This window comes from Rasamsonia emersonii (assembly GCF_000968595.1).
Source record: "Rasamsonia emersonii CBS 393.64 chromosome Unknown ctg1118621760064, whole genome shotgun sequence".
NCBI classification, from domain to species: Eukaryota; Fungi; Ascomycota; class Eurotiomycetes; order Eurotiales; family Trichocomaceae; genus Rasamsonia; species Rasamsonia emersonii.
In genome coordinates this window covers 41,324-67,865 of record NW_013563223.1, presented here as the reverse complement: position 1 = coordinate 67,865, position 26,542 = coordinate 41,324, and the positions used below count along the sequence as shown (strand labels likewise).

Here is a 26,542-nt window from a genome sequence, read left to right as displayed (position 1 = left end):
TTGCCCACATCTCGTGCTGAGCAGCGGTAATATTATAATGGAGATTTGGATCTGTAGGATCAGGGAAACAGTAATTATTTTTGTTTGTACAATTGTCGTCAAGACAGCGGTATCGCTCCATCAACTGACGTTGAAAATCTCCTGCAATCCGTATGGATTCTAGGCGACGAGAATGTTGCTCCAACAGCCTGCCAGTACGATTAGAACGCGTTGAAGCAACCGGAGGAGAGCTTGATATAGGAGAAGAAGCTTCATCGGTGGTTGACTGCTTTGGAGGCTGAGAGGATTGTCTTGACTTCTTTTTATTTCCTTGCAAGGCTTCACAGACCACTTTGATTTCAAAATGAAGCTGTATTTGGCTTCTTGGGAAGGTCTTATGTTGCCTATCCAGTAGAGCAAGGATCTGCTCCGCTTCGGCATTGGTAAAATCGTCGATATCGTGAGCTTTTGATCCTCCACGGCCAGTCGCCAGTCTCACGATTGCTGTACGGCTAATAACTTCATACATCTTCGTCCTTAACGAATGGCTGAAGCGACTGTAGAAAGATCTCTTCAATATCTGCAATATCGAGCGTACGGCGAGTAGAATCAGGCAGAGCCTTGCGAACAACCAACGTCTTATTGAGATATATGCGTAGATATAAGGCCACAGGGTAGTCAGCAGCGCGTAGGAGCTCATCCATCTCTTCTTCTATATCCGATGTCGGAATATAGGTGTCCTCCTCGGCTTCTTGCAACCTGCGACGGGCTTCCTCCACGCGTCTCTTGTATACGAGCTTCTTAAAGCGTTCTTTGGTGGTATAAAGCGCTCTGGCAGCTTCCTCTTCCTCGTCCTCAGCAGGAGGCTCACGAGGGGACTCATTATCAACGGATTCCTGCAAATCGGATACTTCGTCAGGAGCATTGGCAGGAGTATCGACCGGGGCATCGTCAGACGCGTCACCAACAGCTTCAGGGACCGACTCAGTAACGGCTTCATTGGATATCTCGAATCTGACACGTTTTGACGCGTTGGAAGGTGCTGGCAATGAGCGTTTTTGGCTCGCCGGCGCCTTTGCCTGAGGTCTCTCAGCAGAACTCCTTGCTCCAGACGCTCTAGACGCTTCAGACGCCTTCTTTTGCCTCATTTTTCTTATCTTCCTTGCAGCGGCCATCGGAGTATAATTGCCAGCGGGATCCTGGTTCGGGGCTGGGGATGGGATGCGAGGAATGTGCTTCTTGCGAAGGTCGTAGGGTATGGCGGCAGGAGCGCGATTCGCAGACATCTCGATATCGGTTTGAATATAGGCTATAATTTCCTAATTAGAAAGTCAGAAAAACCTCAGATATGACAAATTCAGTAAAAAATCGATGGGATTTGGTGAGAAAAATCAGTATTTTGGTGGTTTGGAGGGCTTCCGATACAAAAGTTGCAATTTTTTGAGGTTTTGGGGTGCCAAAACTGCACCAAATTTTGCATACGCTAAATCTAATCTCGCGTTTCGATACGCGCCGCCCAGAAGAACGTGTGTCACAACAACATCATCATCCGTCTAGATCATTATTTAATGAATGTACAAGAAAGACGGAGTGAGATTCAATTCCAATCCCGTACCAGAAATATATAGAGCGCAGTGCTATACATAGTTATTTAATAAATTGATTGATTAATTGATTGATCGATCATGTCACCATCCGTCAAGAACGGGAGGGTGACAAAGCCGTCATCTTCATCTTCATCGTCACAGCGAAATTCGTCCAGGTCACGATCTTCGGGTCTGAAATTGTCAAAGTGGCATCGGGAGAAGGTCGCGAGGGAGGATGGTGAGATTCATTCCCTATTTTCTTTTTTTTTTCACACTTTTTTTTTTCGCCCCTGGGGATTGGGGTTGATCGTTGATACCCTGCTTCATTTTATATTCATGCTTTCGACGTATATATATCCTCGCTGTTTCTGTTTTTATAAGCTGTGTATTTGTATATGTGTGTGTTGTGTGTGACAGTCTCGTTTTGTTGCACGAGCTTCGGTTGAAGCATTATCATTTCTCAAACAATCAATGGAATTAAAAAAAAGAATTCTATCTAACACTGCTGCAGCTAAAAAGAGTTATTTACCTCTAGTCGAGCGCACCAACGCTCTCCCACTGGATCAATTCATCGAACGTTACGTCCCGTCAGATCGACTCCGACTCACAGTGTCAAAAGACTCAAAAAAGAAGGCAGCAGACTCTTCGAACCAGTCTGCTGCTGGCGGAGACGAGCACAAACAGCAACAAGGCGAAAACGCCGTCGATGCAAGCACCAACACCAACATCAACACCGACAATAATAATGCCGTATACACTCTCGACATCCACACCGCAGAATCCATCCCCGAATCGGACTTTGAGGCCTGCTTCGCGCTCATCGAGCTGACTTCGTCAAAGGACTACGCAAACTCGTCCATCGGATGGTCCCCGTCCAAGAAGAAGAAGGAGATGCGACTGCCTGATATGCGGTACATTCTTCTCCGTAGGGCGACGGCATCAACAACACCACCACCAACAACAGAGGAACAAGACCAACAGCAACAACAACAACAGCAACTTCCAGGCTTCCTCTCCTTCATGGTAACCTACGAAGACGGCAAGGAGGTCATCTACTGCTACGAGATCCACCTGCATCCATCGACCCAGGGCCGCGGGCTAGGCCGACAACTGATGACGCTCTTCGAGGACATCGGTCAGCGCGTGGGGCTCGAGAAGGCCATGCTGACCGTCTTCCGCGCGAACGAGAACGCGGTGCAGTTCTACGACCTGCTCGGGTACGTCGTCGACGAGTCCTCGCCGCAGCCGAAGAAACTCAGGAATGGGACGGTCAAGGAGTCGGATTATCTGATTCTGTCGAAGAGGTTACGGGCGTAGAAGGAGAGGTATTAATTATGTCAGTGGACGAGACAGGCATAGATACGAAATTTGTTACTCATGCATTGTGTTTCGGTATTCTTTCTGTCTTAAGATTATACGCCATCTTTAAGGTGCAGGGGTAGTAATTTTTATCTCTTTTTTCTTCTTTTTACTTCCGAATTCACTGCTATATCTGCCTCACCTCCTTGCCCTTCATCGCCGGATTCTCCTGCTCCCACTCATCCCGCAGCGCGGCAAAGATGTGGTCGGCTACCAGGATGGTCAGACCCAAACTCCACACCAGCGTGATGGCGTAGAAGAAATTGGCGTTTCCGGACCCGGCATAGATCCACAGGTGGTAGAAGGCCGGCCCAAGCAGGGTCGCGTACAAGAGAGCGGACGCCGCGAAGAATGTGTACCGCGTCACTAGGCGTTTGTCAGAAACAGAAAGGTATCGATGACGGAAAAGAAAATACTTACGAGGCGAGAGATGCCTGTACAGCGGCAGGAGGGCAAAGTAGAGTGAGACGTCGGCTATGCTGGGGTACGGTTTGAAGATGGCAAAAATCCCGAGCAACGAGGTGATGACAAAGAGCGGCTGTCGCCGTATGCGTATCGTCAATCCTCCCACGTAGCCCGCTAGATGCAGCCAGAATACGCCCAGGAAGAATTCCCGGAACGAGTCAAACATTTCGATGAAGAAGTACCACCACAGGCCCACGTTCGGTGTCAGATCGGGCACGAGCAAGTGGACTCCGTACGTTGCGGAGATAAATTCCCAAGAGCACCCTGTGACGAGGTACGAGGCACCAAGGAGACCGGCAATGGCTCCTAACAGTATAGCAAACTGCTTCAACGTGTATACTGCTGGGCCACAGGTATTCTTCCCAGCCATCGCCTGGCGGTCATAGCAGAGGAGGACAAGAGGCGGGAACAGAAGCGCCGGATACAGAGACAGGTAGGATGCAAACCCCAAGGCAATCATCGAATTCAGACCATTTCCAGTCACGGCATTCGACACGGCGTACAGGATCGCGAGATTGGTGAACACGCTCGTCGAACGGCCAAGGCATGTCGCCAGCGTAAACGGGTTAAACAGGTACCTGGGACTCGTCAATACCGCCGCATGTCTAGTCGCACGAAATAACTGAAATACCCTGTCGCTATTGCAACCCCGTCCCATCGGATATGCTTCCGCAATGTGGAATGGAACCTCCCCGTGACGGACTCTGCGGAGTCCGAAATCGTGATCAAGGCATTTGCATTCAAGAGATCGACCAAGGTGTATAGGATGCTGGTGGCTAGCGGGTGACTTTGGGGGTTCGGGAGCAAGGCAAATATGGGCAAAAGAAGCGGTGCCTGTTCACAAGTCAGTTGCTGCTCAGACGAGGCTGACGGAGCTGCTTACCTGATGGAAGACACCACCGTCGTACGGAGAGACATTCCGCGTGTAGAGGAAGAGACCCTCTTGCACTGTAGAACCGGTCAGACTGAACAATTTTCTTCTTTGAATTTCAAGCACGCACGTCTCTTGAAGCTGCTAATTGGAGTCGAGACTTCGACTCGCGCGGTCAGGAGGTCGGGGAGCGAGGGGAAAGCGACGAAGAGCAGCAGTCGCAGGGCGACAGCAGCGGCGAAGACGCCGGCCTTCCTCCTGTCGACAGGCATGGTGGATATCAGACCTGGCACGACAATTCCATGGTCTCTGGTCCAAATGAGCGGATTGCGAGCAATTTCGGCCACCAGACAGAGCGCGTTGGTGATCGCTGCGTTGCTTGCTGTCCTTAGAACTGCATGTCGGCTTCCGCACCGCACGGGCCACTCCCGAGCCTCTCGCCGACACCGAAAAAGTCCCTCCGTCGATAAGTTTTTTCTTTTTCGTTATCAGCACTCGCACATCGGCGTCGCCAGCCCACCACAGCAAGATGGCGAAGATCAAGAAGAAGGGTCTGTATTGCAGAGCATGCGAATTGATTAGCTGTGTAAATGTCGCTTGCTGATTTTTTCCTGCAGGAACTTCTGGCCAGGCCAAGAACTATATCACCCGAACACAGGCTGTGCGCAAGCTTCAGATTTCTCTGCCTGACTTCCGCCGGCTATGTATCTTCAAAGGTATGCAGTCGCCAGAATTTCTCGGCTTCGTTGCCAATGTCTAATGCGTGCGTCTAGGAATCTACCCGCGCGAGCCCCGGAACAAGAAGAAAGTTTCCAAGAACGCGACCCCCAATACCACATTCTACTACTACAAGGATATTCAGTATCTCCTTCATGAACCGCTGCTGAAGAAGTTCCGCGAGCAAAAGGCGCTCTCGAAGAAAATTGCTCGAGCCCTAGGCCGGGGAGAAGTAGGTGATGCGGCGCGATTGGAGAGGAACCTGGCGCCCAAGCTCACTCTCGATCACATCATTAAAGAGCGCTATCCGACCTTCATCGATGCGCTGCGAGATCTCGATGACTGCCTGTCGCTTCTGTTCCTGTTTGCGAACCTTCCGTCCACCTCTACCGTTCCTCCGAAGACTATCGCGCGGTGCCAGCGTCTGTGCCATGAATTCCAGCATTACCTGATCAAGACGCATTCGCTTCGCAAGTCGTTCCTCTCCATCAAGGGTATCTACTACCAGGCCACAATCCAGGGCCAGGACATCATGTGGCTTGTTCCATACCGATTCGTCCAGAGAGTCAATGGCGATGTCGATTTTCGTATAATGGCCACCTTTGTCGAGTTCTACACCACTCTGCTCGGCTTCGTCAACTTCCGGCTCTACACCTCCATCGGTCTGGTATACCCGCCGAAGTTTGATGTCGCAAGTGACGAACGAGGCGCCGAGTTGGCTGCTTTCCGCCTGGAAAGCCGAAATGCGGCGTCTCTCAACAACAAAGCGATCGAAGCACCCGGAGCACAGACGAATGGCGCGGGGAAGGAGGTCTCTCGTGAAGTGCAGGAGAAGGTTGACAGCGTTGTCAAATCGGTTGGCCTCGACAACGAGCAGGAGGAACAGGTCGCTGAAGAACAGGAAGAGAATAACGATACGATTGATAAATTCGAGCCCGCGGCTCCGGAGGCGGATACGCTTCCCCAGCCCGACATGAGTGAGAATGAGGCCGCTACGTTGTTCGCCCCGTTCACTTTCTTCATTTCCCGGGAGGCCCCGAAGGCGCCTCTGGAGTTCATACTACGTGCTTTTGGCTGCAAGCGGATCGGATGGGATGCTGTGTTGGGCGAGGGCGCTTTCACCCACGATGAGACAGACCCTCGCATCACCCACCAAATTGTTGACCGTCCGGCGCTCCCCGAATCCTCTCTTCCAGCGGTCCCAGATGCCGCAGACGGCTCAGCTCCAAAGGTTCGACCTGGCACTCGGATTCCGGGCAGAACTTACATCCAACCCCAGTGGGTTTGGGACTGCATAAACGAGGGGAAACTCCTTCGTCCGGATCTTTACGCTCCCGGTGCCACTCTGCCCCCTCACTTGAGCCCTTGGGTGAAGCCGAAGAAGGGCGAATACGATCCTCGGGCCAGCTTGGCTGAACAGGAGGAGGAAGGCGAGGCGGAACGTGCGGAAGAAGAGGAGGAAGAGGAAGAGGAGGAAAGTGACGAGGAGATGGAGGAGACTTCGGATAAGAAGAAGACCGACGCTAAAGCTGACGAAGAGTCAGAAGAAGAAGAGGAGGAGGAAGAGGAAGAGGAGGAGGATGAGTCTGATGATCACGGCATGGATGTCGATGATTCAGACGACGAGGAAGAAGAAAGCGAAGAAGAGGAAGAAGAAGAATTCGGCGGCTTTGACGACGACGAACCAGCCTCCGAATCCGAAGACGAGGAGGAAGCGGCCCGCGCCCAGCATCAGAAAGAACTCGAAGCCGAAGCGGCAGGCCTCCCGTTCACAGGATCCGTGAACGATTCTTCGGCGAAGAACAAGAAGGCCTCTCTATCCAAGAAATACGCCGCGCAGAAGCGGAAGGAGGAAGAAGAGCTCGAGCGGCAGAAGATGATGATGAGCCGGAAGAAGCGCAAGCTGCTGGACAAGATGCTCTACTCGAACAAGAAGAAGGAGGAAGAGGCGCTGAAGCTGCGGAACAAGCGGAGGAAGATCGAGAAGGCTGCTGCGAAGTCAGGCGCATGAAAACAAAAAAAAAGTTTTTGTATTTTTTATATTTTTGGCTCCTGCTGACATGATATCATTGGTGTTTCTGGAAGGTTTATTACTTTACATATGGGTGTGTGAACGTTATCATTATCATATCATACAAGGTTGATATCTTTTTTCTCTTTCTACTCAAAAAGTACCATTTCATTTCATTCCTGTCAGGTAGGCAGGGTAAAAATTTCGACATGTAGAGAAAAACCAATAACCATTATCGATCGCCAGTAGCAAATATTCTGCCGGCAGTTATAATCAGGCGGTGTAAACTCCTTCCCTCTAACAGCAGGCGGTGTACAATTTATACTAACTTTAATAGGAAATACACGTGACTCAGAAACCTCGCATCGACCTCCTGTCGATTTTGCTGGTGTCTGTCGCTTGCCGCTCTCTGACGCTGGGTAGGTTGATTTCGGAGAGAATACAGAGTGAGTGTCTGTGACAGAATGGAGAGAGCACAGGTCAGGTCACATGATGAGGTGTTGTCGTCGTGGACAGGTTTTTTTTCCCAAATTCTTTGTCGTTGTCATGTCACGTGATTTTGGTAGGTCAGGTGACAGTGGTTACCTACCCAGTTATCAACCACGTGATTAACGGGGATTTTTGCTTTCCTTGGGAATTCACGTCTGTTTTTTTTTTGATTTTTGCTTATCACCATGTTCTTTGTATTATTAATTCTCACAGGAAACTGATTTTGATGGACTAATCCCATTATTTAACGAGTTTTAATAATAATAATTTTGGTGGAACCTTTTTTTCCTTTGCGGGGAATACTTTTTTTACATGATCCCTCCTTCATATTACAGTACTTCATTTCTTGAACTGTATTCATTGCTGTGGTGCTGGATTTTTCTGGCTTGAATAATCGAATCTCATTATTCTTCTCGTCTGGATTTCACGTTTATGCCTTGATCTTGCGGACAACGTCAGACTTGTTTTCTTTTTTATGGATGTTAATGAGAAGTCGATGATGACGCTACATCTGCAGACTACATTCTAGCCCCTTGTATCTTCTGCATGTATTGCTACGTTCATGTCTGTTGCAGCGTCTTCCCAGCGCCTCGAGTCTGAATCCCCCAGTGTCAGTCCCCCTCAATCGGCCCAGCCGTATCAGTCCATATTCGGAGGAGAACCAAGCAGCCAGAATGTTGACCAGGAGCCCTACACGCAGCCGGATCCAGGAGGAGACGGGATTTCGCAAGGAGAGGAGAACGAGAACCTCTTAGAATATGACGAGGAGCCACTGCTGCCAATTCCAGACGACGATTCTGATGATCCTACCTATGATGAAGGAGACGATGGTGACGATGGATTCAGTGGTCCAGATGCCAAAGGCAGAAGGAAAGGAAAAGAAGCTATTCTCAGAGATGACAACCTGGTCCAACTCCCTCCGTCGTCTCCCCCTCAGTATCGGCAAAACAGGTACCAGGGACCGGGGTCGACGTGGCGGAAATGGACGGAGCAAGAACGCCAGATTGCGGACGGCCTAGAGGAGATGAGGGCCAGAGACCTCTCTGCCCATTTGTTCAACGCCTTCGCGCTGAAGCGGAGAGCGCGAGAGTTGAAGGAGAAAGCTTTGGAGGATGGAGAGTACTGGGAAGAGATTGCTGGCGTACGGGTGTCTACAGCACCATTTGTACCGCCGAAAATATGGACTGCGTGGCCGATGCCGGCGTCTGAGGTGCCTCGAGCGGATGAACGGGCCTTGATTGATGAAGATGAGGCCTGGACCTTGAAAGGACCGCCCGACCCGCGGCCGAGTGCAGACCTAGAGGAGTCTCTCATGGCAATCATGATGAAGACAGCAAAGGAACGGTTTTTGCAGAGGGAGTGGGCGCCAAAGGAGCGGAGAAGGAAGCAAAGCGCTCAGGAGGATGACGGTGAAAGCACTGGCGATGATGCAGAGTGGAAGACCGAGCAAGGCTTGTCTGACGGGATTGAACGCCGCCCAGTTGTCCAAGCCGACGACGACGTATCCCGACAGCAGTTGCGGCCGTTGGTGCGGAATATTATCACCCGTTTTGATAGGCTTTTGATGGGTCTGCACCACGCTCGCAAGGCAAGCATTGCTCCGGACGATAGCTCGACGACTGAGTCAGATACGGATACGGAGAGTGCTCTCTCTGCTCCCTCTCATTCATCGTCTACCAGGAAGAGACGATTGACAAGTACGTCGGAGAGAAGCCGCTCCAGGGGGAGGAAGCGCGTTCGAACGACGTCTCCTGCTGAATCGGCACTGGTGGAATCTTCTGACGCACATTGCATTGAAGAATCGGAAGACAACCCGTCTGAGATGGAATCTATGTCGTCGTCAGCATCCTCCAGTGCGTCTCCTCCTCCACCGCCCCGAGCGCGACGCAGTCGGTCCATTCGCCGCTCCCGCAGTCGAACACGGGATCCTAAAGCTGTAGCAAGGCTTGGACTGCGAGACTGGAGCGATGTCTTGGGAATCGCGTCGATGATCGACTGCCCGCAGTCGGCCGTCATGCGAGCCGCCAAGCGATGCGCCGACCTCTTTGGCGAGGATATGATATTCCGGACTCTGGAGGAGGGCCGCGTGCAGCAGGTCCAGAGCACGACCAATGGCGACACCGTTTCAGAGTGGAGGTACATCGAAGACCCAGACCAAGAGAAAGAGGACCAAGAAGCACAGCGAAAGCCTTCTGTCTCTCGGTCGCGCTCGCGTCCTCACTCTCGCCGCTCCTCCACCAGTCGAAAGCGCGAAGCGTCAGTCGCCACGGACGTAATTGTCGCCAAGGAGGAAGATAGCGGGCCGGGAGCAGCAGCAGCAGCAGCACCTCCACGCCGTCACAAAGGCAAAGGCAAAGGAAAACACAGGAAAGAAGATATCCTTTGCCCTGTTGTCGGATGTCGCCGGCATACGGATGGGTTCACGCGAACGTGGAATCTGACTCTGCACATGAGGAGAGTGCATCCGGGGTATGTCAGGGGCGAGCAAGCGGCAGATGCGCCAGTTGAACAAGATCAGGGGATGCATGATGTCGAGGAAGAGTGATGACAGAAATGTACAGTATAGGCTGGCGTTTTAGCTACGGTCCATGCATGTATGTACACTTTAGAACACTAATAAAACGCAATCAGATCCAATAGAAGAATAATTGATCTACATAGTACTTCCAGCCAACTGAACTGTATCGTCCTGTACTGTACCTCGGGATCACTGTGCCAACAAAATACCCAAGTAGGTAGCTACGGTACAAACACCTCATACTCCGTACAGTCCTGAGAAGCCTTATCCATCCTCGGCATCCATGGATCTGGGTCATGTATACGGATGGAGGGCGTTCCCCGCATTTCCGTTGATCCCTAAGTCCCCGACCAGTATCTTATCTCCGTACAGGACAGGACGGAGGTGTTTGCCGAAACACGGGGAAAAGCGAAAGGGGGAAAAAAAAGACAAAAAAAGCAGAGAAGTTCTGTAATTAGATCTCTTCTCGATTCTGGTCTTTCTGTCCCCGGCTGGATTCGTATTAATTACGAGCCAACTTGGGGATTTTACGCTGGAAAGATAGATAGGGAGGTAGATAGATAATGGATGTTTGCGTTGTTTGCATGTTTGTCTTGTTCGGGGATCTTCCCGAGGCAGCGGGACGGCAGCTGACTGGTCCGCAGCACCGATGAGGGAGTGTGCCGGCGGTGATTGGTTGGTGTCGCCGATATACAGCAGCTCTGCGCTGCAATTGCAATATCCTGTTTTGTTGGAGAAGGGTTGGAGAAGAAAAGTCTGGAATTTGTTTGGGGTTTGCAGTTCTGATTACTGATCGCCGAGCAGTGCATTTGAAAAGTAATTAGATATGGGAGCTGTCTCTGTAAGATACGGGTCTCCTGCGTGTTTCTTACAGGATCGTGTTTATTTGATCACTATCGAATATCGATTGCTGGAGGAAGTATACTACCTCCAGCAGTTATTCAGCGTATTCAACAATAGTACTGTATGCCATAGAAGTGATTCTCAGTCTCCAACTGATCTATCTGCTATGTTGCTGCCCCACGTGATGTGGGGCGTGAGCTATGACGAAAGGAGGCTTCGGGGCCGCAGAGCAATCAGAGAGCAAGCAGGCCCAGCACCGCCGGAGCTGCTGATCTTTATCAAGAGTGCACGTCCTGGGGAGCGTCAGCAGCTCTGCGCAATTGCAGCTTCAGATATTTTCCCAGACGGTCCCCAGGCGTTGAGCATTGAGTGACGCTTTTCTGCCGTCCGCGAGTGACGTGACGTCGAGATCCACGCCCACCTGCGTCTACCCCAACTTCGCGGGATCAGATCCCGAACTGACGGGACCATCGGAGAGAGAAGCTCTTCGCGCGGAACCGTGAACGGAGAACTGCTCGACCCCTCATTGCTGCAGCCCCGGCATTTTCTCGTCTGGAGTCCTTATTATTAATTGAAGGGAAGCGCCCCCTCCTTCCGCCATGGAGAGAGTTGTTCGCCCCCTAGCCCGCCAGCTGCTGAGACCCCGTCCGCGATATCCCTACTCTGTCCCGCCAGCGCCTGTCTTCTACTCGAAACGCCTTTACGCCATGGGTCACTCCGTGCCTCCGGTAAGCTTCCCGGCAGTTAACCGAGATGGCCAGGGGATTTCCGTCTGACCGGTTTGGTTCTTGCAGTTGAAAGACAAGTCGCTCTTCATCGAAAAGTGCTATGTCAATGGCGAATGGGTGACGGCCCAGTCCGGGGAGACGTTCGAAGTCCATGGTGGGTAGCAAATACGGATGGAGCTTGAAAGCGAGAGGATTGTTGACAGTGTATCCAGACCCGGCCACTGGCGAGTACATTGGCAGATGCCCCGAGTTCAATGCCGCCGACACCGAGAAGGCCATCGCCGCTGCTGCGGCGGCCTTCCCTTCGTTCCGTGCGACTCTTGCCCGTGAACGCGCCCGGATGCTGCGACGATGGTATCAACTCATGGTGGATAACGCCGAGGATCTGGCCACATTGATCACCTGGGAGAATGGCAAGCCGTTGGCAGATGCCAGAGGGGAGGTGACCTATGCGGCCAATTTCTTCGAATGGTTCAGCGAGGAGGCACCCCGCGTTTACGGAGACACCATCCCTGCCTCAGTCGCGGGGAACCGGGTCATCACGCTGAAGGAACCCGTCGGTGTCTGCGGCCTGATCACCCCATGGAACTTCCCGGCCGCCATGATTACGCGCAAGATCGGTCCTGCCCTGGCGGCAGGTTGCACCGTCGTCGCCAAGTCTCCCTGTGAGACGCCGTTCACGGCCAACGCCCTGGCAGAACTGGCGCACCGAGCCGGCATTCCCAAGGGTGTCGTCAACATCGTCACTGCGTCGAAGAACACGGCCGAAGTGGGCGAGGTCCTGACCACTCACCCTACCATCCGGAAAGTGTCCTTCACTGGCTCGACCAACGTCGGTAAGCTCCTTATGAAGCAGGCATCTTCGACGGTCAAGAAAGTATCGTGGGAGCTGGGTGGCAACGCTCCATTCATTGTCTTCGACGACGTTGACGATCTCGATGCCGCCGTCGCGGGTGCGATTGCGTCCAAATTCCGGAGCTCCGGGCAGACTTGTGTGTGCGCCAACCGGATCTATGTTCAGAAGGGTATCTACAATGAGTTTGCGAAGAGATTTGCAGAGAAGGTCAAGAATTTCAAACTCGGCGGCGGATTTGGCGAGGGCGTCACTCACGGCCCCGTCATTCATCAGCGTGCAGTCGAGAAGGTGGACGAGCACGTCCGTGACGCCGTGTCCAAGGGCGCCAATGTCGTCGTTGGTGGAAAGAAGGCTTCGGAGATTGGAGACAATTTCTACCACCTCACCGTCTTGACGAACATGACCAAGGATATGAAGATGGCATCGGAAGAGACGTTTGGCCCTGTTGCTGGCTTGTTCCCCTTTGAAACCGAGGAGGAGGTTATCGAGCTGGCCAACCGGGCTGAGGTCGGCCTGGCCGCGTATTTCTACTCTCGCGATGTCAAGCGCGTCTTCCGAGTGGCGGAAGCCCTGGAAGTCGGTATGGTCGGTGTGAACACTGGCATCATCAGCGACCCTGCCTCACCGTAAGTCTTCCCCTTCGATAAGTCTCGAAATACATACAACCATACTAACACCGCACAGGTTTGGTGGTGTCAAGCAGAGTGGTTTCGGTCGCGAAGGCAGCAAGTACGGGATTGACGAGTTCCTGGTGACCAAATCGGTGACATTCGGAGGCATCAATACTCCAAGACTGTAAACTGGACTTTTTCTTTTTTTTTTGGATATAACGATTGCAGCTATTGGTAGGATTATTTGATTTTTATATCAACGGAGGCAGATGGCCCCGATGACTGATCGATCTTATTACTGTCGTATGTACAGTATTTATGTCTGTTGACATATGTTCGAACTTTTCTGAATTGACAGCATTGTGACATATCCATAAATCTTTCCCAACTCTCTGAATCTTTGGCAGTTACGGGTATGAACCTCACAAGCAGACATCAGCAGTGTACGAATCCCACCTTGAAATACCTAACACGAATATTATTCTCAGAAATGAACATTGGAAATACAATAGCGAACCGGTTATTGATCTTGAATCCTCAGCCGAGCTCTCAAGTAGCTTCCGTGTCTCATCAAGGAAGTATCTTGGGCATGGCATCTAGTCTAGTGTCTTCAAGGAGCTTCTCGGTCAAAAGCGATAACTCCTGGAAGTTATGCCGTGATCCTGCTAAGTAAGCATCAATCAAAACGACATCGATGCCATCGATGCCATGTCCCTCTTTCTTTTCTTTTCTTTTCTTTTCTTTTCTTTTTTTTTTTGTCATCTGCTTGATTACAGATTGGAGCTATTTGAAGCTAGGCGGGAAAAAAATCAGGGTCATATGCCCCAGATATCGATTTTCTCCTCAAGTTCGCAAAGCTCAGCGATAAATATCTTAGACTTCAAGGAAGCCAATGTACAGTACATACATTTCACTTGCTTGGAAGCCACCAAAAAAAAAGGAAAAACAAAAGTCTGAGATATGAAAAAAAAAAGCTCACACCCTCAGTCTTCTCGCGAGAAGGAAGGATGCTACGGAAGGATGCTACAAAAACCCCACTTGCGTCTTTTTTCTTTTTGACAGGCCTGCAGGGTTTTATTTACTGATCCTCCAATCTTGATGATGATTGCAATTGCGTCTTCCATCGAAGAACAACAAGACGGGGGTCGAACCTGAGTCAGGCCTTGCGCCTTGCGCAGTGACATGACAGTAATTAAGGCTAGAGAACGTCCACAGTGGTGTTTGCATGTCTCATCCTGACCTTAACTTAACGACTGACTGGGCCAGGGGCCCCATGGGGGTTTGGTGAGAGTTTCATGCTGATAGGGACACTAGATATATCTATCTATATATTCTACGATGTGTTAATTAGCCCTGCTGGAGTCGTGGTCTCACCCCAGCGTTCACAACTCAGGCTTCGGGAAAGAATGCTACTTGTAATCTCACTTTTCAAAGCTTTTGGAGATCCCTTGGGCTCCTGATAGAGAAATATATCTAGATAGTTAGTCGAGGTGTCCACTTGAAGGGCATTGGCGGTGATTATCTGTCGATGGACATCACTATCGCAACACGACACAGGCATTTATATTTCGTTTTTCATTTTGCATTGTAAAGTTAGGTCAGGGGGATAAAATACTTCAAAAAATACTTAAAAAATAAGCCCGTCTAGGCCTTAAATTAGGACAACTAGGATAGCTATAGCTATAGCTCTTCCCACTGATTGAATACATACAATAAATAAATTCATGGAATCCCGAGTTTTCAGGAAAGAGAAAAAAAATCACATTTAGGAGAAACACCCAGGCAGGGAAGACTCCGTCTGCCAATCTTTTTCAAGATTCTAGGCCCTTCGGCAATCATATCCATGTACTGTACTCCCGTACATGCAGACAAAGAACGGGAGTAAACAACGAAACGGCTCTTTCCGTCGGGTATAGAAACCTACCTAGGTGCCGTCCGGAACTTTTTTCTTTCTCTTCTCTTCTTCTCTTTCTAAATTATGATGTTTCTTCTTCTTCTTTTTTCTCTATTAGTACTCTGGCTTGTATCCTGAACTTTGAGAGGGGCCAGGGATCTGTGATTCTTTTTTTCCGTTCCTACTTCTTCAGTATTATATTTCCTGAAGCTTTAGCAGAGTTGCATACATACCATGTCAGACTCAGCGGTCTTCTCGATCAATTACCAACTTCAGCATCAGGCATGATCCATGATCTGCAGGCTTTCTCCTACAAAACAGAGGGACTGTGACAGAGTCACTCCGATAGGTATCTTCGACCTTTCTCGGAAGACGCCGTGAATATAACCCCCTATTACCTCCCGCCCATTCCCGGTTCTTCCAGACCCGATGCACAGTGAATACTATACTATGGCTACTATGACTGGCGGAGCGAATTATGATTCATTCACTGCAAAACGAGATAAGATATCATTCGCTTAATAAGCGAGAAACCATGGACTCAAGTAAATCTCCGGTCTTTGGAGCCATTCACAGTGTCACAGCCCTAAGCGAGCTGTGGACGAAAGGCATAAATAAGTACCCCCAACTCCCTCCGGCTCTCTTCTTCTTTCTTCTTTTTCTTTGCTGTTTGCTCCGCTTCCTTCCACACTCGAGTTTTGAGAATCATCTCTCTTACATATACCCGTTTATTCTTAGGATATATATATATAAAGGCTTTGTCACCAGGTGCCCCTAACGTTTAATATGCCACGGTATTATATACTACAGCCTTCGTCCCGAAAGTGGCAACTTTTCCTAGGTCAACCACCTATTACGAGATTGTCTTCCTATCTCTTGGAGTCTACTCTATCTTCTTATATCCTTGGCCTCCTCATCGGCGAGCGAGCTTTTTTGTGCCTCTCCCGCTACCGCCTGCTCGCACTGATGTGCTTGGCCCACTTATTAGTCGCCCCTCAGGTAGAGGATTAGTCCCTCTCGTTTATAGGGTTGTTATTTCATGTACTCAGATGCCGATATAGAGATTGATCTCCCCATGGATGTGCCGGGATGACGCTTCAACCTGACCGTCAGCCGCTGAAACACAGCCAGAATTTACCGGAGCAGTCTCTCGAAATGGCTAAGACATGCTCAGAAAGCATGCATAAAAGCAGATACCAGACAGACGCACATCGAATCATCGGGAAGGAATCTGAGAAGACAGACCGAATGCGCCCACATACTACCCTTCTCATTGGGTCTTTCTCTTATCGCCCTGTCCGTATGTGACAGCCTCTTCGACGCCATGCATATAGAACAGATTCCTACAAAGAAAGATCCCATTTGGAAACCGCCAATCGTTTGGACTGCTGAACGGAAAAGACTGGGAAATCTACTTCCGGGTCCTCGTTAGGTTACCGGCTGTTTCCGTTGCTCTACTTCTACATTGTCGATGATGTGGGTTTTTCAGCAGCCAAAGCGACCTTAGTACCGTTCCATCTCGTGTTATCCTGATGAGCATCATGGACGGTCCATTGCTTGGAAGCCAAGGTCACTTCGCTCGTGCTACATGGGCTCTACGACTGATGAAAGAAATCCTGACAAACAGCCCCGGAATGTTAACAAAGCAACAAACTCATTTTGATCTCGTTCTTTCCATGGCATTGCCATATTTACGTGGCACCCGTGACAAATGCCGCCAACAATGAATGGGAGGACGCCGCCGATGCCGACAATTCACCCACGGTAAGTCACGTATCCTGTGTGGTCTTTCAATAATGGGATTATACTAATAGCTTTCCTTTCTGTCGTCAGAGTGCATTACAACTCCAAGACAACGGACATTTTGGGTCCGAATAATGCCGACCGAAATCCATGATTGCCATCAACAGTGGATCAAGAATGCGATGATCGACTTGCTTACAGCAGGGTCTCTGACGGCAGCTGAATTCTTATCGGCCGGTTGGACTGAGGACTACTGTGGTCGATGGTGGCTGAAGTAGTGCTTTTTCTTCGGCAGGATAGCACTCGTTCTGGAATTTGGTTTTAGGGCTCTGTCCACCGGACGATAGCGACTGTCGACATGGTCGTCTGTTCTTCACCTCCTTCTAGACTTTGTGGTCTCTGTCACTCCTCTCCGTTTGCCGACTGGCCAAAGGAAGTTAAGAGCGAAGAGCGTCTTTTGTTCCTTCAAGTTTCTGTTGATGCCCTGTTGACAGTATGACGTTATACATACCTACAACCCCGTCCACGCCTTGTTGCCTCTCCAATGACCGGCATCGCAGCTATCATTCCTGAGGGCACACATGGTACCGTTGAGTGTTCCCTCAAAGGCGTCCAAGGGCCTATGAAGTGCGAAGGCATAGTCTTTCCCAATGTCTTCAAATTGCCAGTACCATGCAATCTCATTCTGGCAATAACTGGAAATCGGCACTCGGAAATCGGCCAATGCGTGGATTTTTTCTCCAGGCGCAGGGCGCCAAAGTTCAGAAAGTTCACCTGCACTTTGAAATTCAAAGACTCGAAGAAGAACGTTAAGGCTCAGATTAATGCCATCAATGAGTTGTGCTCTGATAAGCAAAGCCGTTGGCATGGAGTTTTATTGAATCACGAGTACAGAACTCCCAACTCGCGGCTTTGAGACGAGCTTTCCTTCACAATTACGGGAACTGTACGAAGGATCAGTGTACGGCTGCGACAAGAGTTGTTCACGTTGTTGAGCCACAATTCCGACGCTTATGTGACAAGATGTCATCTGCTATCAGAAATTGACACTGCGTCGAAGAGCACTGCCATGCAGACACCCCAAAAATGGACTTCTTATTGTATTCTTTGACCTGGTTCCTCCAAGAGGTCGAGGACAAAAACAACATTGAACTGGATGGTTTACTGACAACTGGGCACATCTGATTGTACTGTATGTACATTACCCAAGTCAACTGGTATCCTGCACTGCCTCGTTTGGTAGGCGATTACAAGTTCACGCAAGCTACCAGAGACAATAACGCCTCTAAGAACATCTTTGAGCATCGCTAGCAGCCTTGACTCCCGTCTACAGGGCAAATTATGACGTGGTGGCGCTGTACAATCTAGTTTGATCTGGAGGAAGTTGACTGCCAGTTCACGAAGGCCTCAGGGTCCGGGTCTTTCAATGGTCGACTGAAGAAATTCGTGGTTTCGTGTGCCATCGACACTGATCGACTTGCTTGATCCCTTGTTTTGGAAAGAAGCACATCATCTCGTCAGACTCTGGATACCGGGATAACCAAGTGTTATTCAACGCGAAAAGCCCCATCGCCCAAAGCTGGATGTGGCTTTTCGATCGAGGCTCAGGGCTCTTTTGACAACGAGTCCCCCGAACATCTTACCAGAGCCCATGAAAATCCTCACGCTCGAACTGAATTCGATCACGACATGCCGATTCGAATCCGAATGAAGAAGAAGAAAGGTTCAGCCGCTCTTTGAGCGGTGGCACGGCACATTTGATCGGGACATCACAAACGCGTCCGGCTCGAAAATATTTGCTTCGCAGAGATCCCAAAGTCGACCGTCCGGAGAATTCCTGTTCGCTTGTCGATGGCGTCAGAAACCTGTTATTTCGCCGTGGAAGACGCTCCAGTTCACTCTAATTGGGAGAGCTCTTACACATGTCTAGCTCCAGGGCTTTCAAGATCTGGTGCGAAACTATCGATAAATCAACAGGTAGTGTGATTTCGCAAATGATTGGCTTTTATATTTTCTTCTGACGTCGATATACACCAGCAGCAGAGCCCTTTCATTGTGGGCAGAGACGGTCATTGCGCAATTTCCGGTCCTACGTCCCAAGAGAGCACCATTTGCTCGCCAAGCTTACACGCCGGCGATATCGTTTCTATCGCGAGATTACTGTCTTCACTCTTCTTCCGGAACAATACGGCAACCGTACCCAAGTCAGGAGTAGAAACAGCTTCTACAACGACAGGTCAAATCCAGTGATCGACAAGGAGGCGATTCATCGTGGCATGATTGTCTTGCAGAGGAATCATGCATTGTGATATCAAAGTCATCAGGGCCCAGGGACGCCCAATTCAGCAGAACAACAGAAACACCGTGAGAATATCTGGCGCCTTTTTTTTTCCTCCTGAATTGATGAATCTGATTTGGAAACAGTACTACGGCGTCTCTGGAATCAAGATCGCCCTTGACCGCTTGACCAGCAAAGATACTGAGGGAAGTGTAACTGGGATCTGGAATGCCATTCTCAGTTGGGTCACAATTGGAAGGGCAAAGCGATGGCGTCTTGGAAAGGCCATCTATCAATGTCGAGTTCATGCCGCCTCAGAACAGAGAATTATTTAATCATTTTCACATGGTAACTCCCGAAGATGGGTTGCAGCATTGGCGAAGTCGGGGAAGAGGAAGGCGGAACCCCTGGAGGATTTGTTTCACTGAAACTGGATGGCAATGCTCATAATAGAGCATACGATCTTCGAAACGTCAATGCAAACCGCATGGACTCCGGTCTCTCAGCACTTGCGTCTAAGGAATACAGACATGTCTGGGAAGACAGGGGTCCGCGGCTTGTCTCTGCGCTGCTACCCACACTGCAGAGACTCGTGCTCTTCACAGGCGCTGTCTTGAGCTGTGACATCACCGAAGACATTAATGTCCCGGCTCCTCTCTTTTTCATCACTCGAGCAGCGATCAGCATCCCATCACCCGTTTGGACCCCTGTAACTTCATGGGTTCTGGGCAGAGTTAGACGTTGGCCGCGGCCCAGACGCAGTGACCATGATACCCTTACATTACCACATTGTTTGGAAAAGGGAGTTCATCCAATTCTTGTCTTTACCAGATCTCGACAAGATGGACAAAAAAATACAATTGCTTCAACATAACATTCTTGAAATGGTCATGATTCGAGCTCATTCTTGAGGTGCTCTATTCTTGCCCGGTCAGACAAATCAAGTCGATTGCGCATAACAAGATCTTCCATGACGGTCGTCTGCCCAAACGCGATCACTGGGAGCATCATGCGCTTCAATGGACGCTTCTTCCGAAACAACCAGCCCCTCCTCCTGGTCGATGTCCCCGGAGTTGGGCTGAACGGGAATCTAGTAGTCCTTCACTGATCAGCCAGAAGCATGTGACAGTGATCATTGGGCTGGAGAAGGCGCTGATGGTCAGGGGGATCATCCGCGGCGAGCATCTACTACTCATCCTTGACTGAGTATGATGTGTAGTACCGTTATCTGCAGGCGGCCATGGATGACCTGAAAATAGTGCACCGTACCAGCAGTGTCGGCGATGTTCTGGTTCAGAAGATCAACGGTTTCCAGGGCGGAGAATGTGAGGTCGCGATACTGGACCTGACTGGGACCAAGAGTATTGGCTTCCTCCACAGACACACTCATGCAACTCAAACCAAGGAGCCTGGGCCTGTTCTTACCTCGGGTCCTGCAGCACCTAGGAAGGTCCAAGACAAAGGCCCACAACGGCTTGCAGACATTCAACATATAAATAGAAAGTGAGGAATTGTGCTATTTTGGAGAGTGAGACAGACCAGGAATGTGTTGTTGTTCTAGTCTCCTGGCAAAGTTATCGAACACGTCTGTATCCCTGTACGATGCTCTTGGTGCCGAAACTGAGTGAGGTTAAAGTCTTAGTTAATATGAACCTGTGCTGTTGCTGACTAAGTTATATAGAATCTATTCCGGCAGACCATGAGCTTGCGGTTGATGGTGCTGATAAAATGAAGCACTGATTCGGTCACGACTTGACGCGATCCTCTTGATAATCCTCGCAATCAAGAATAGGGAAGAGTTCGGGCAACCTACCAACCGCGCCTCTGCTGATACAATAGCTTCATACAAATCGCTTCACTGGGAATTCGAAACGATGGTCAAGCTCCCTTGGACGTACAAACGCGAGCATTTGGCAAATGTTAAACGTACTGCACGTTGGATTGCTTGGCTGAGTGCATGTACAGTATGTACATACATGCTTCAATCAGCACTGGAGGACAAAGGTGGCAGAAATGCACAATGAGGATGAGGTTGTCGGGGCACTTACAAGCTGGAATACTTCATGGGAGCAACAAACCTTGACTAAGGAGGAACGATTCCACACAGTAGCAGTGGATCTTAGTCTCACCCACCCATACCTTAGGGTATCTCCGCTTCGGAGCTACACGTCGACAACCTTGTTCACGCGCCCCCGGTAGAAAAGCCTCAGATACGCTACTACAAAAGTGCCAGACGATATATCCAGTCGTCGTGGTTGGGTACTTTTCCATTCATCTAAGGAGCCAGACAGAGAGCGACGAAATCCTCGTTTTTCAGTCACTCCCATCCATGCTATCGGTGACATTCTTGTACCATCAGAGGGAGACGAATGCTCAGCAAGCTCTCTTATCCAGTCAGCGCCGCCGTTCAACATAAAAAAAAAGGGAATTCGACTGCGCAGGACTCCCAGCACGCTCATGGCCATCCCAGCGAAGACGATATCAAAAGCGTCTTCGACCGTAGCGCCGACTAGCCCTAATTGCAGGGACAGACAGCCGTTAGTTATCGAAGTGGGGAAGTTAGTCACTCATAAATTTCAATCGAGGCATCATTGCAAAGGATATGGATTTGAGTCGATGGAAGGAGCTCTGCGGACCACAAGAAAGACGTACTAGAGTTGAAGTCGGCGACGCCTGCTGCGACCCCGGCAAGTCTCCTCGCCTCCGCTCCCACTCCGCCACCGTGTCGTTTCGCGGTGAGAGCTTGGGCATCCTTCTGTGGACATATCCTGCCCTGGCCTAGCCGGTAAGCTTCCTGAGAGCCACATTTGTCTTCGTCACACAGTCTCATCATCAAATGCAAAGCATATGGATGCCAAATTTGCTGTCTTCAGACATATACAAGATCCATGATCCTGGGCCTTAGATACTCTGCGCATGAGATATGTGGCAAGCCAAATGACTGACGTGTTGAAGAATATCGTGTTTTGGTATAACCCAGACTGGCGATATCCAGGTCGCGCCGAGAGAGGTCCTGAGAAACTCAAAGCTCGAACCTGTGTGGGGGCCGGTCCCGAGAAGAAATCGCCATCATAGTCAGCAAGTTGTCCAGATAAAGGCAAAGGAAGAGCGAGAGTCACTGAAGAGGGGTTTTCCAATGGTTCAAACATGGACAGAAACCACCACCAGGTTTATACGCGATCATATCTCCTAGTCGAAGTCCTATTGCCTACGAAGAGACAAAAGAACTGGTCTCACAATCGATAACCCGTTTCACACTAACACCTCACTTGTGGTGTCCGCTGCTGGTGCTCTCAAATGGTCCGCCGTTGCTCTTTGTGATCGATCAAAGCGCATATCTGAGAAAGACATTGAGAGCATACATGCATTTCCAAAGGTCAGACCCGCTCCACTGGCCTTGGGGGAATCCACTCAACAGGGATCGACATCCAACTTCTCCTTTGAATCTCGACCTGGTAATTGGAAACCACCGTTTGTCTGGCTGTACGAACGGATAGCGTGATCCTACTATGCGGTTTCTGATGAATTATCTCCCAAGCAAAGCGCCAAGAATTTTCTAAGAGTGCAAACGACCGTGTTATCCAAGCGTATGTTATCGGCTCTAACCTTCAACCCTTCTTGATTCAAGTGAAAGAAGCAATCAGTCTGACTAGCGGACCTCAGCAAGGAACAGTACCTGCTTCTTCGAGTGTCGCTGCCAGACTACAAGTCTTCTGCCGAGTTTAACCCAGGCCGTTACAGCTTGGACCTGTATTCTCCCGGAGCTGGAACATTCCTTGCCCAGTTTGCACCGTTCCAGAGATGCCTGACGAGCATGAAAGTCGGCCATGAATACATGTACCCGCCCATATATTTGGCAGACCGGGGCAAACCAACTGCGCCACTATCTTGCTGTTGTTATCCACGGCACCGACAATGTATACGGGGCAGTGGCAGTTGGATAACACGTCAACTTCTACAAGTGTCGCGATCAGGACAGGAACAGCCAATACGCCTTACCAGTCAAAAGAAGCTCCTACGTCTTGGAACTTTTCGAAGACCAGAGGAACAAACAGCTCCGTTTCCGCAAGATGAAAGGAACCGCGTCGGCTGCAGAAAACGGAAACTCGGCCCTAACCTACTCGCCGATAATTCACTCCTGTATATCTGGAGCACATTACCACTGGAAGCAGCTTTCACTGGAACGTGAAAAACGTGAAGACTGCATTCTCTATACGCGTGAACTTGTCGGACCCCTCAATGGAGTGAGCAATGGCAAAGCCTCTATCCCCGGAGTTGATCCTTTCGATAACGAAGCCCAATATAATGACAGGGACATGGAAGTATGTCCTTCAACGGGCACGTTTCCGTATAGTTGATGGAGATCTCTTAAAACTTACCGGCTGGAGCTTGAAAAACTCTCCTGATATCCGGGCGCGTCAAGATAGAGGGAAAGAAATTCGGAAATTGGGCAGAGACTTATCCATTCCTAGCATTATTAAAGTATGTCCTCTTCTTTTTTTTTTTTCTTTTTTTTTCTTTTCTTTTCTTTTTTTTAAACTATTGTTATTTAATGCATGCAAAAGCTCGCACCGTGGCAACCTTCCTTAAACTACTTTCATGCCGGACCGGTCATTACTCACCCACCATGTCTTACGGTTGTGTTGTCGACGTCTGCGAAATAGGCCGGTCAGAGGATGCCTGGTATAAGTCCTTACATGCCATCGAGCTGGATCAGTTCGACATCACGGACGATGCCACGGACTGGGGTCTCGGCAGACCCTTCGTCATGGACATGAGAGAGTCCCTGGCATCGTCCGTGCACATCAAACGTGAGTTCCCTAGCGACGCGGTGATGGAAGACGTTGGGTACGAAACGTCTGAAGATGTCGCCATGCCACTCTTATCCCTGCTGGCCAGCAGTCAAGATGCAGTCTCGACGAGGCAGTGCTAGCAATGATGATACCCGGGCTCCCAAAGAGAAATTTATCTCTTCTGCTTCCGGAGGTTCACCCAATGGACTGGCTACAGCGCAGGAAAGCATTAGAATTCGCTACCTGCTAGAGTTCGCCAGGTCCTACCTGGATTCGTGGAGTCCTGCTCGGCCAGTATTTGCAAGAAGTCGTGCTACCACGCGCACTTACAGGCCGTGGCGGAGTTGTTGGTTGGAACAACAACAGTCGTGGAGTCTGAAGCGAAACGCCAAAAGTGATAAGCGCTCTTATTATTATATATGAAGAGCATATACTCCTATATCAGACGTGTACCCACAGAGAACGGTAGACGTTTCTTAAATGACGTTGAAGAGAGCGAGCAAGTTCAACAAAATTCATGAAGTGCACCCAGCGTCGGAACTCTAGTTGAGATCAACCGACACAGCGTAAAGTATGGGATATGAATACATTCCTACAATCTCAACATTACAGACGCTTTCTATCGAATTTGCTTTGAAAAATGTCTTGGACAAACGAAGAGGACGCGGCCAGGCTCCGAAAATATCCAGGGGTGCTTGCGCTTACGACCAAGCAGCTCCCAAGGAATTGGAGAAAGCGCGAAGGGTATTATCATCTTCCGAGATGAAGACCCAAAAGAAACTGAGGTCAATTGCTTAGAGAGTCTCACCTCTCTAAAGTTTCGCGACAGGCTGCAAAGGCCCCCGCGATGGAATATGTCGGTGGAGGCATATGGGCGTAAAAGCTCAACAGAGAAGACTGGACGCCAGCGACGCGCAGGCGACGCTTCTTTTTCCGTCCGGTGACTCGTGGCTGGCACGGCGGCTCGAGTCGATCGATCGGAACATCTTCCGGCTTGTCAACGCCATTCGCGAAGCCGTAAGTTTCCCTTTAATGATTCCCTAGCGATTCGCCAGCTAATAGCCTTCGGATAGAGTGGCAAGCCTCCATATCCTGAAGATTCCACTGACCAAGTTGACGTTCGGTGAGAAAATTCAGAGGCTTGTAATATTCGGGGACGCGAACCAGTTACGCCAAACAGTGGTAATAAGTGCGAGAGAGGGCCCAAATTACAAAGAGTTCTCGCTTCAACTCGAGACGTCTTTCATGGTTCGACTTGAGCGAATGAAGCACCCGACGATCAATCTCACTGAACAACGGAGATTTCGACCTGCCTTTTCTGAGTGGCTCAATCACAGAGTCTACGATGGACAGACGCTACGGCCGTCATGCGTAGCTGGCTAGCATGCAGGTGCTGCGCGAGTCGCCCACTGTATAACTTTTCCTTCCTTGTATTCTCTTTAACATGTTTACTTTTACATCTGTATGTGGGTGCCCTGGGTTTGATGTATGTACCATTTGGTATGGTAAATATATTGCTAAATCATGTACTTAAAGTTCACAACAATATTTTTATCCTGCGTTCTTATTAGGCCATAAAATTACCTTCAAACATTCTGTTGACTTCGTAACAAATTCGTCGTCCTTTTTCTGATTCTTAGCACGGACATATACTATAGAGTCAGGAAGACCCTGGACCCGTGCATTGGAATAGAGAACAGTGATCCCGTAAGACCTAACATCTCGGTGACCTGCTGTGGCCCGACTTGAACTCCGTATTACTAGTAGATATGGCCTGAGTCGATGTATTTACCTGCCACGTCGCTTGGGGAGGCGCTCCACCAGGAATGCTCCAGGATGACAATCACTACAGTCTCGTCCTGGAGATAGTATCCAGGATCGATGACCTTAGTAAGGGACATTATACCTCGTCAAGTAAAAGATGCTCCGAGGAGAGAAGGCCATTCGCACATGCTCATAACAAGTTGCAGCTGGAGCATAGGATACGTACTTGGATTGCTTCCCAGAATGCTCTGGGATGTCTTCGGTAATTCTCCCAGAAATAGTTCACCGTTTGGATATTCACACTGGATCGAAAAGAAAGAGCAAGGTGCAACTCATCCAGGTCCCGTAACATCAGCATTATCATCGGTCCCAATTCACGATGCCACGGATATTCTAGGACAGATTAGAAAGATGTATATAATAGAGATGAAACAATGTTGCAGACTGTGCAAAAAAAAAGAAAGAGAGAGAGAGAGAATGTTCAAGATAATCGTGTCTTACTAGCGAATCTGCAACATCAACCAACCCCTTTAGGGAGAAAAAAATAATTAAGGAGTGATATCTTTTAAGACACTTTAGATTCTATCTAGCTCTCTGTGTACTCTATTATTCCAGTCCATGACAGCATATTAGCTAGATATATGGATCCATATGACATACATACGGACTAGTTACTGTACAAGGAAACTAAAATTTGCAATTCCCTCTTTCAAATTCATTTTTTTCGCAATATTTGCATTCCATGCAGAACAATTTGCAGTCAGCAATGACCGCCATTCTCACCGCCTTGATAAATTCTGCCGATATCATCATCGGCATCATATAACTACTACTTAGTCCGAAAGCATCACTTTTGTATACTGGAACCCGTACTATATCAATCAGGCCATTATTTATTTTTTTCTTTCTTTCTGAAGAAAGCAATTCCACACATACCTATATTTCTGCATATTAAACTATTCTGTTCTGTTCTATCCCGTCTCATCTTCACATTTCGAATTCCGCAAGTGCATGAATCCATCGGATTGTAATTAACA

At 49.5% G+C, this 26,542-nt stretch overlaps 8 protein-coding genes across 8 annotated transcripts; 5 read left to right on the top strand and 3 right to left on the bottom strand.

The window, feature by feature from the left end:
• T310_3363 (uncharacterized protein) lies at positions 1 to 1,265 on the bottom strand (the record flags this gene model as incomplete). Its single annotated transcript, XM_013473784.1, has 2 exons — positions 1 to 483; positions 578 to 1,265. Coding segments are annotated over 2 exons (1,171 nt in total), but the record flags the coding sequence as incomplete, so codon positions are not given.
• A 695-nt stretch (positions 1,266 to 1,960) lies between these two features.
• Positions 1,961 to 2,882, top strand: T310_3362 (uncharacterized protein; the record flags this gene model as incomplete). The annotated part of the gene is made up of 2 exons (XM_013473783.1): positions 1,961 to 1,964; positions 2,077 to 2,882. 2 exons carry the CDS (start codon positions 1,961 to 1,963, stop codon positions 2,880 to 2,882), a joined length of 810 nt encoding a protein of 269 aa, XP_013329237.1.
• A 169-nt stretch (positions 2,883 to 3,051) lies between these two features.
• On the bottom strand, positions 3,052 to 4,532 carry T310_3361 (GPI transamidase component PIG-U; the record flags this gene model as incomplete). Its single annotated transcript, XM_013473782.1, has 5 exons — positions 3,052 to 3,290; positions 3,345 to 3,967; positions 4,021 to 4,223; positions 4,273 to 4,337; positions 4,391 to 4,532. The coding sequence occupies 5 exons, from the start codon at positions 4,530 to 4,532 to the stop codon at positions 3,052 to 3,054; spliced, it is 1,272 nt and encodes a 423-aa protein (XP_013329236.1).
• Positions 4,533 to 4,789: 257 nt separating this feature from the next.
• T310_3360 (Pescadillo-like protein) lies at positions 4,790 to 6,988 on the top strand (the record flags this gene model as incomplete). Its single annotated transcript, XM_013473781.1, has 3 exons — positions 4,790 to 4,811; positions 4,878 to 4,976; positions 5,034 to 6,988. 3 exons carry the CDS (start codon positions 4,790 to 4,792, stop codon positions 6,986 to 6,988), a joined length of 2,076 nt encoding a protein of 691 aa, XP_013329235.1.
• A 1,051-nt stretch (positions 6,989 to 8,039) lies between these two features.
• On the top strand, positions 8,040 to 10,253 carry T310_3359 (uncharacterized protein; the record flags this gene model as incomplete). Its single annotated transcript, XM_013473780.1, has 3 exons — positions 8,040 to 9,946; positions 10,057 to 10,071; positions 10,109 to 10,253. The coding sequence occupies 3 exons, from the start codon at positions 8,040 to 8,042 to the stop codon at positions 10,251 to 10,253; spliced, it is 2,067 nt and encodes a 688-aa protein (XP_013329234.1).
• Positions 10,254 to 11,545: 1,292 nt separating this feature from the next.
• On the top strand, positions 11,546 to 13,221 carry T310_3358 (Succinate-semialdehyde dehydrogenase (NAD(P)(+)); the record flags this gene model as incomplete). Its single annotated transcript, XM_013473779.1, has 4 exons — positions 11,546 to 11,566; positions 11,663 to 11,720; positions 11,779 to 13,048; positions 13,107 to 13,221. The coding sequence occupies 4 exons, from the start codon at positions 11,546 to 11,548 to the stop codon at positions 13,219 to 13,221; spliced, it is 1,464 nt and encodes a 487-aa protein (XP_013329233.1).
• A 6,667-nt stretch (positions 13,222 to 19,888) lies between these two features.
• Positions 19,889 to 21,778, bottom strand: T310_3357 (uncharacterized protein; the record flags this gene model as incomplete). Its single annotated transcript, XM_013473778.1, has 8 exons — positions 19,889 to 20,026; positions 20,171 to 20,293; positions 20,374 to 20,390; positions 20,488 to 20,568; positions 20,879 to 20,897; positions 20,997 to 21,110; positions 21,171 to 21,463; positions 21,601 to 21,778. 8 exons carry the CDS (start codon positions 21,776 to 21,778, stop codon positions 19,889 to 19,891), a joined length of 963 nt encoding a protein of 320 aa, XP_013329232.1.
• Positions 21,779 to 23,575: 1,797 nt separating this feature from the next.
• T310_3356 (uncharacterized protein) lies at positions 23,576 to 24,120 on the top strand (the record flags this gene model as incomplete). The annotated part of the gene is made up of 2 exons (XM_013473777.1): positions 23,576 to 23,759; positions 24,002 to 24,120. 2 exons carry the CDS (start codon positions 23,576 to 23,578, stop codon positions 24,118 to 24,120), a joined length of 303 nt encoding a protein of 100 aa, XP_013329231.1.
• Positions 24,121 to 26,542: the final 2,422 nt, after the last annotated feature.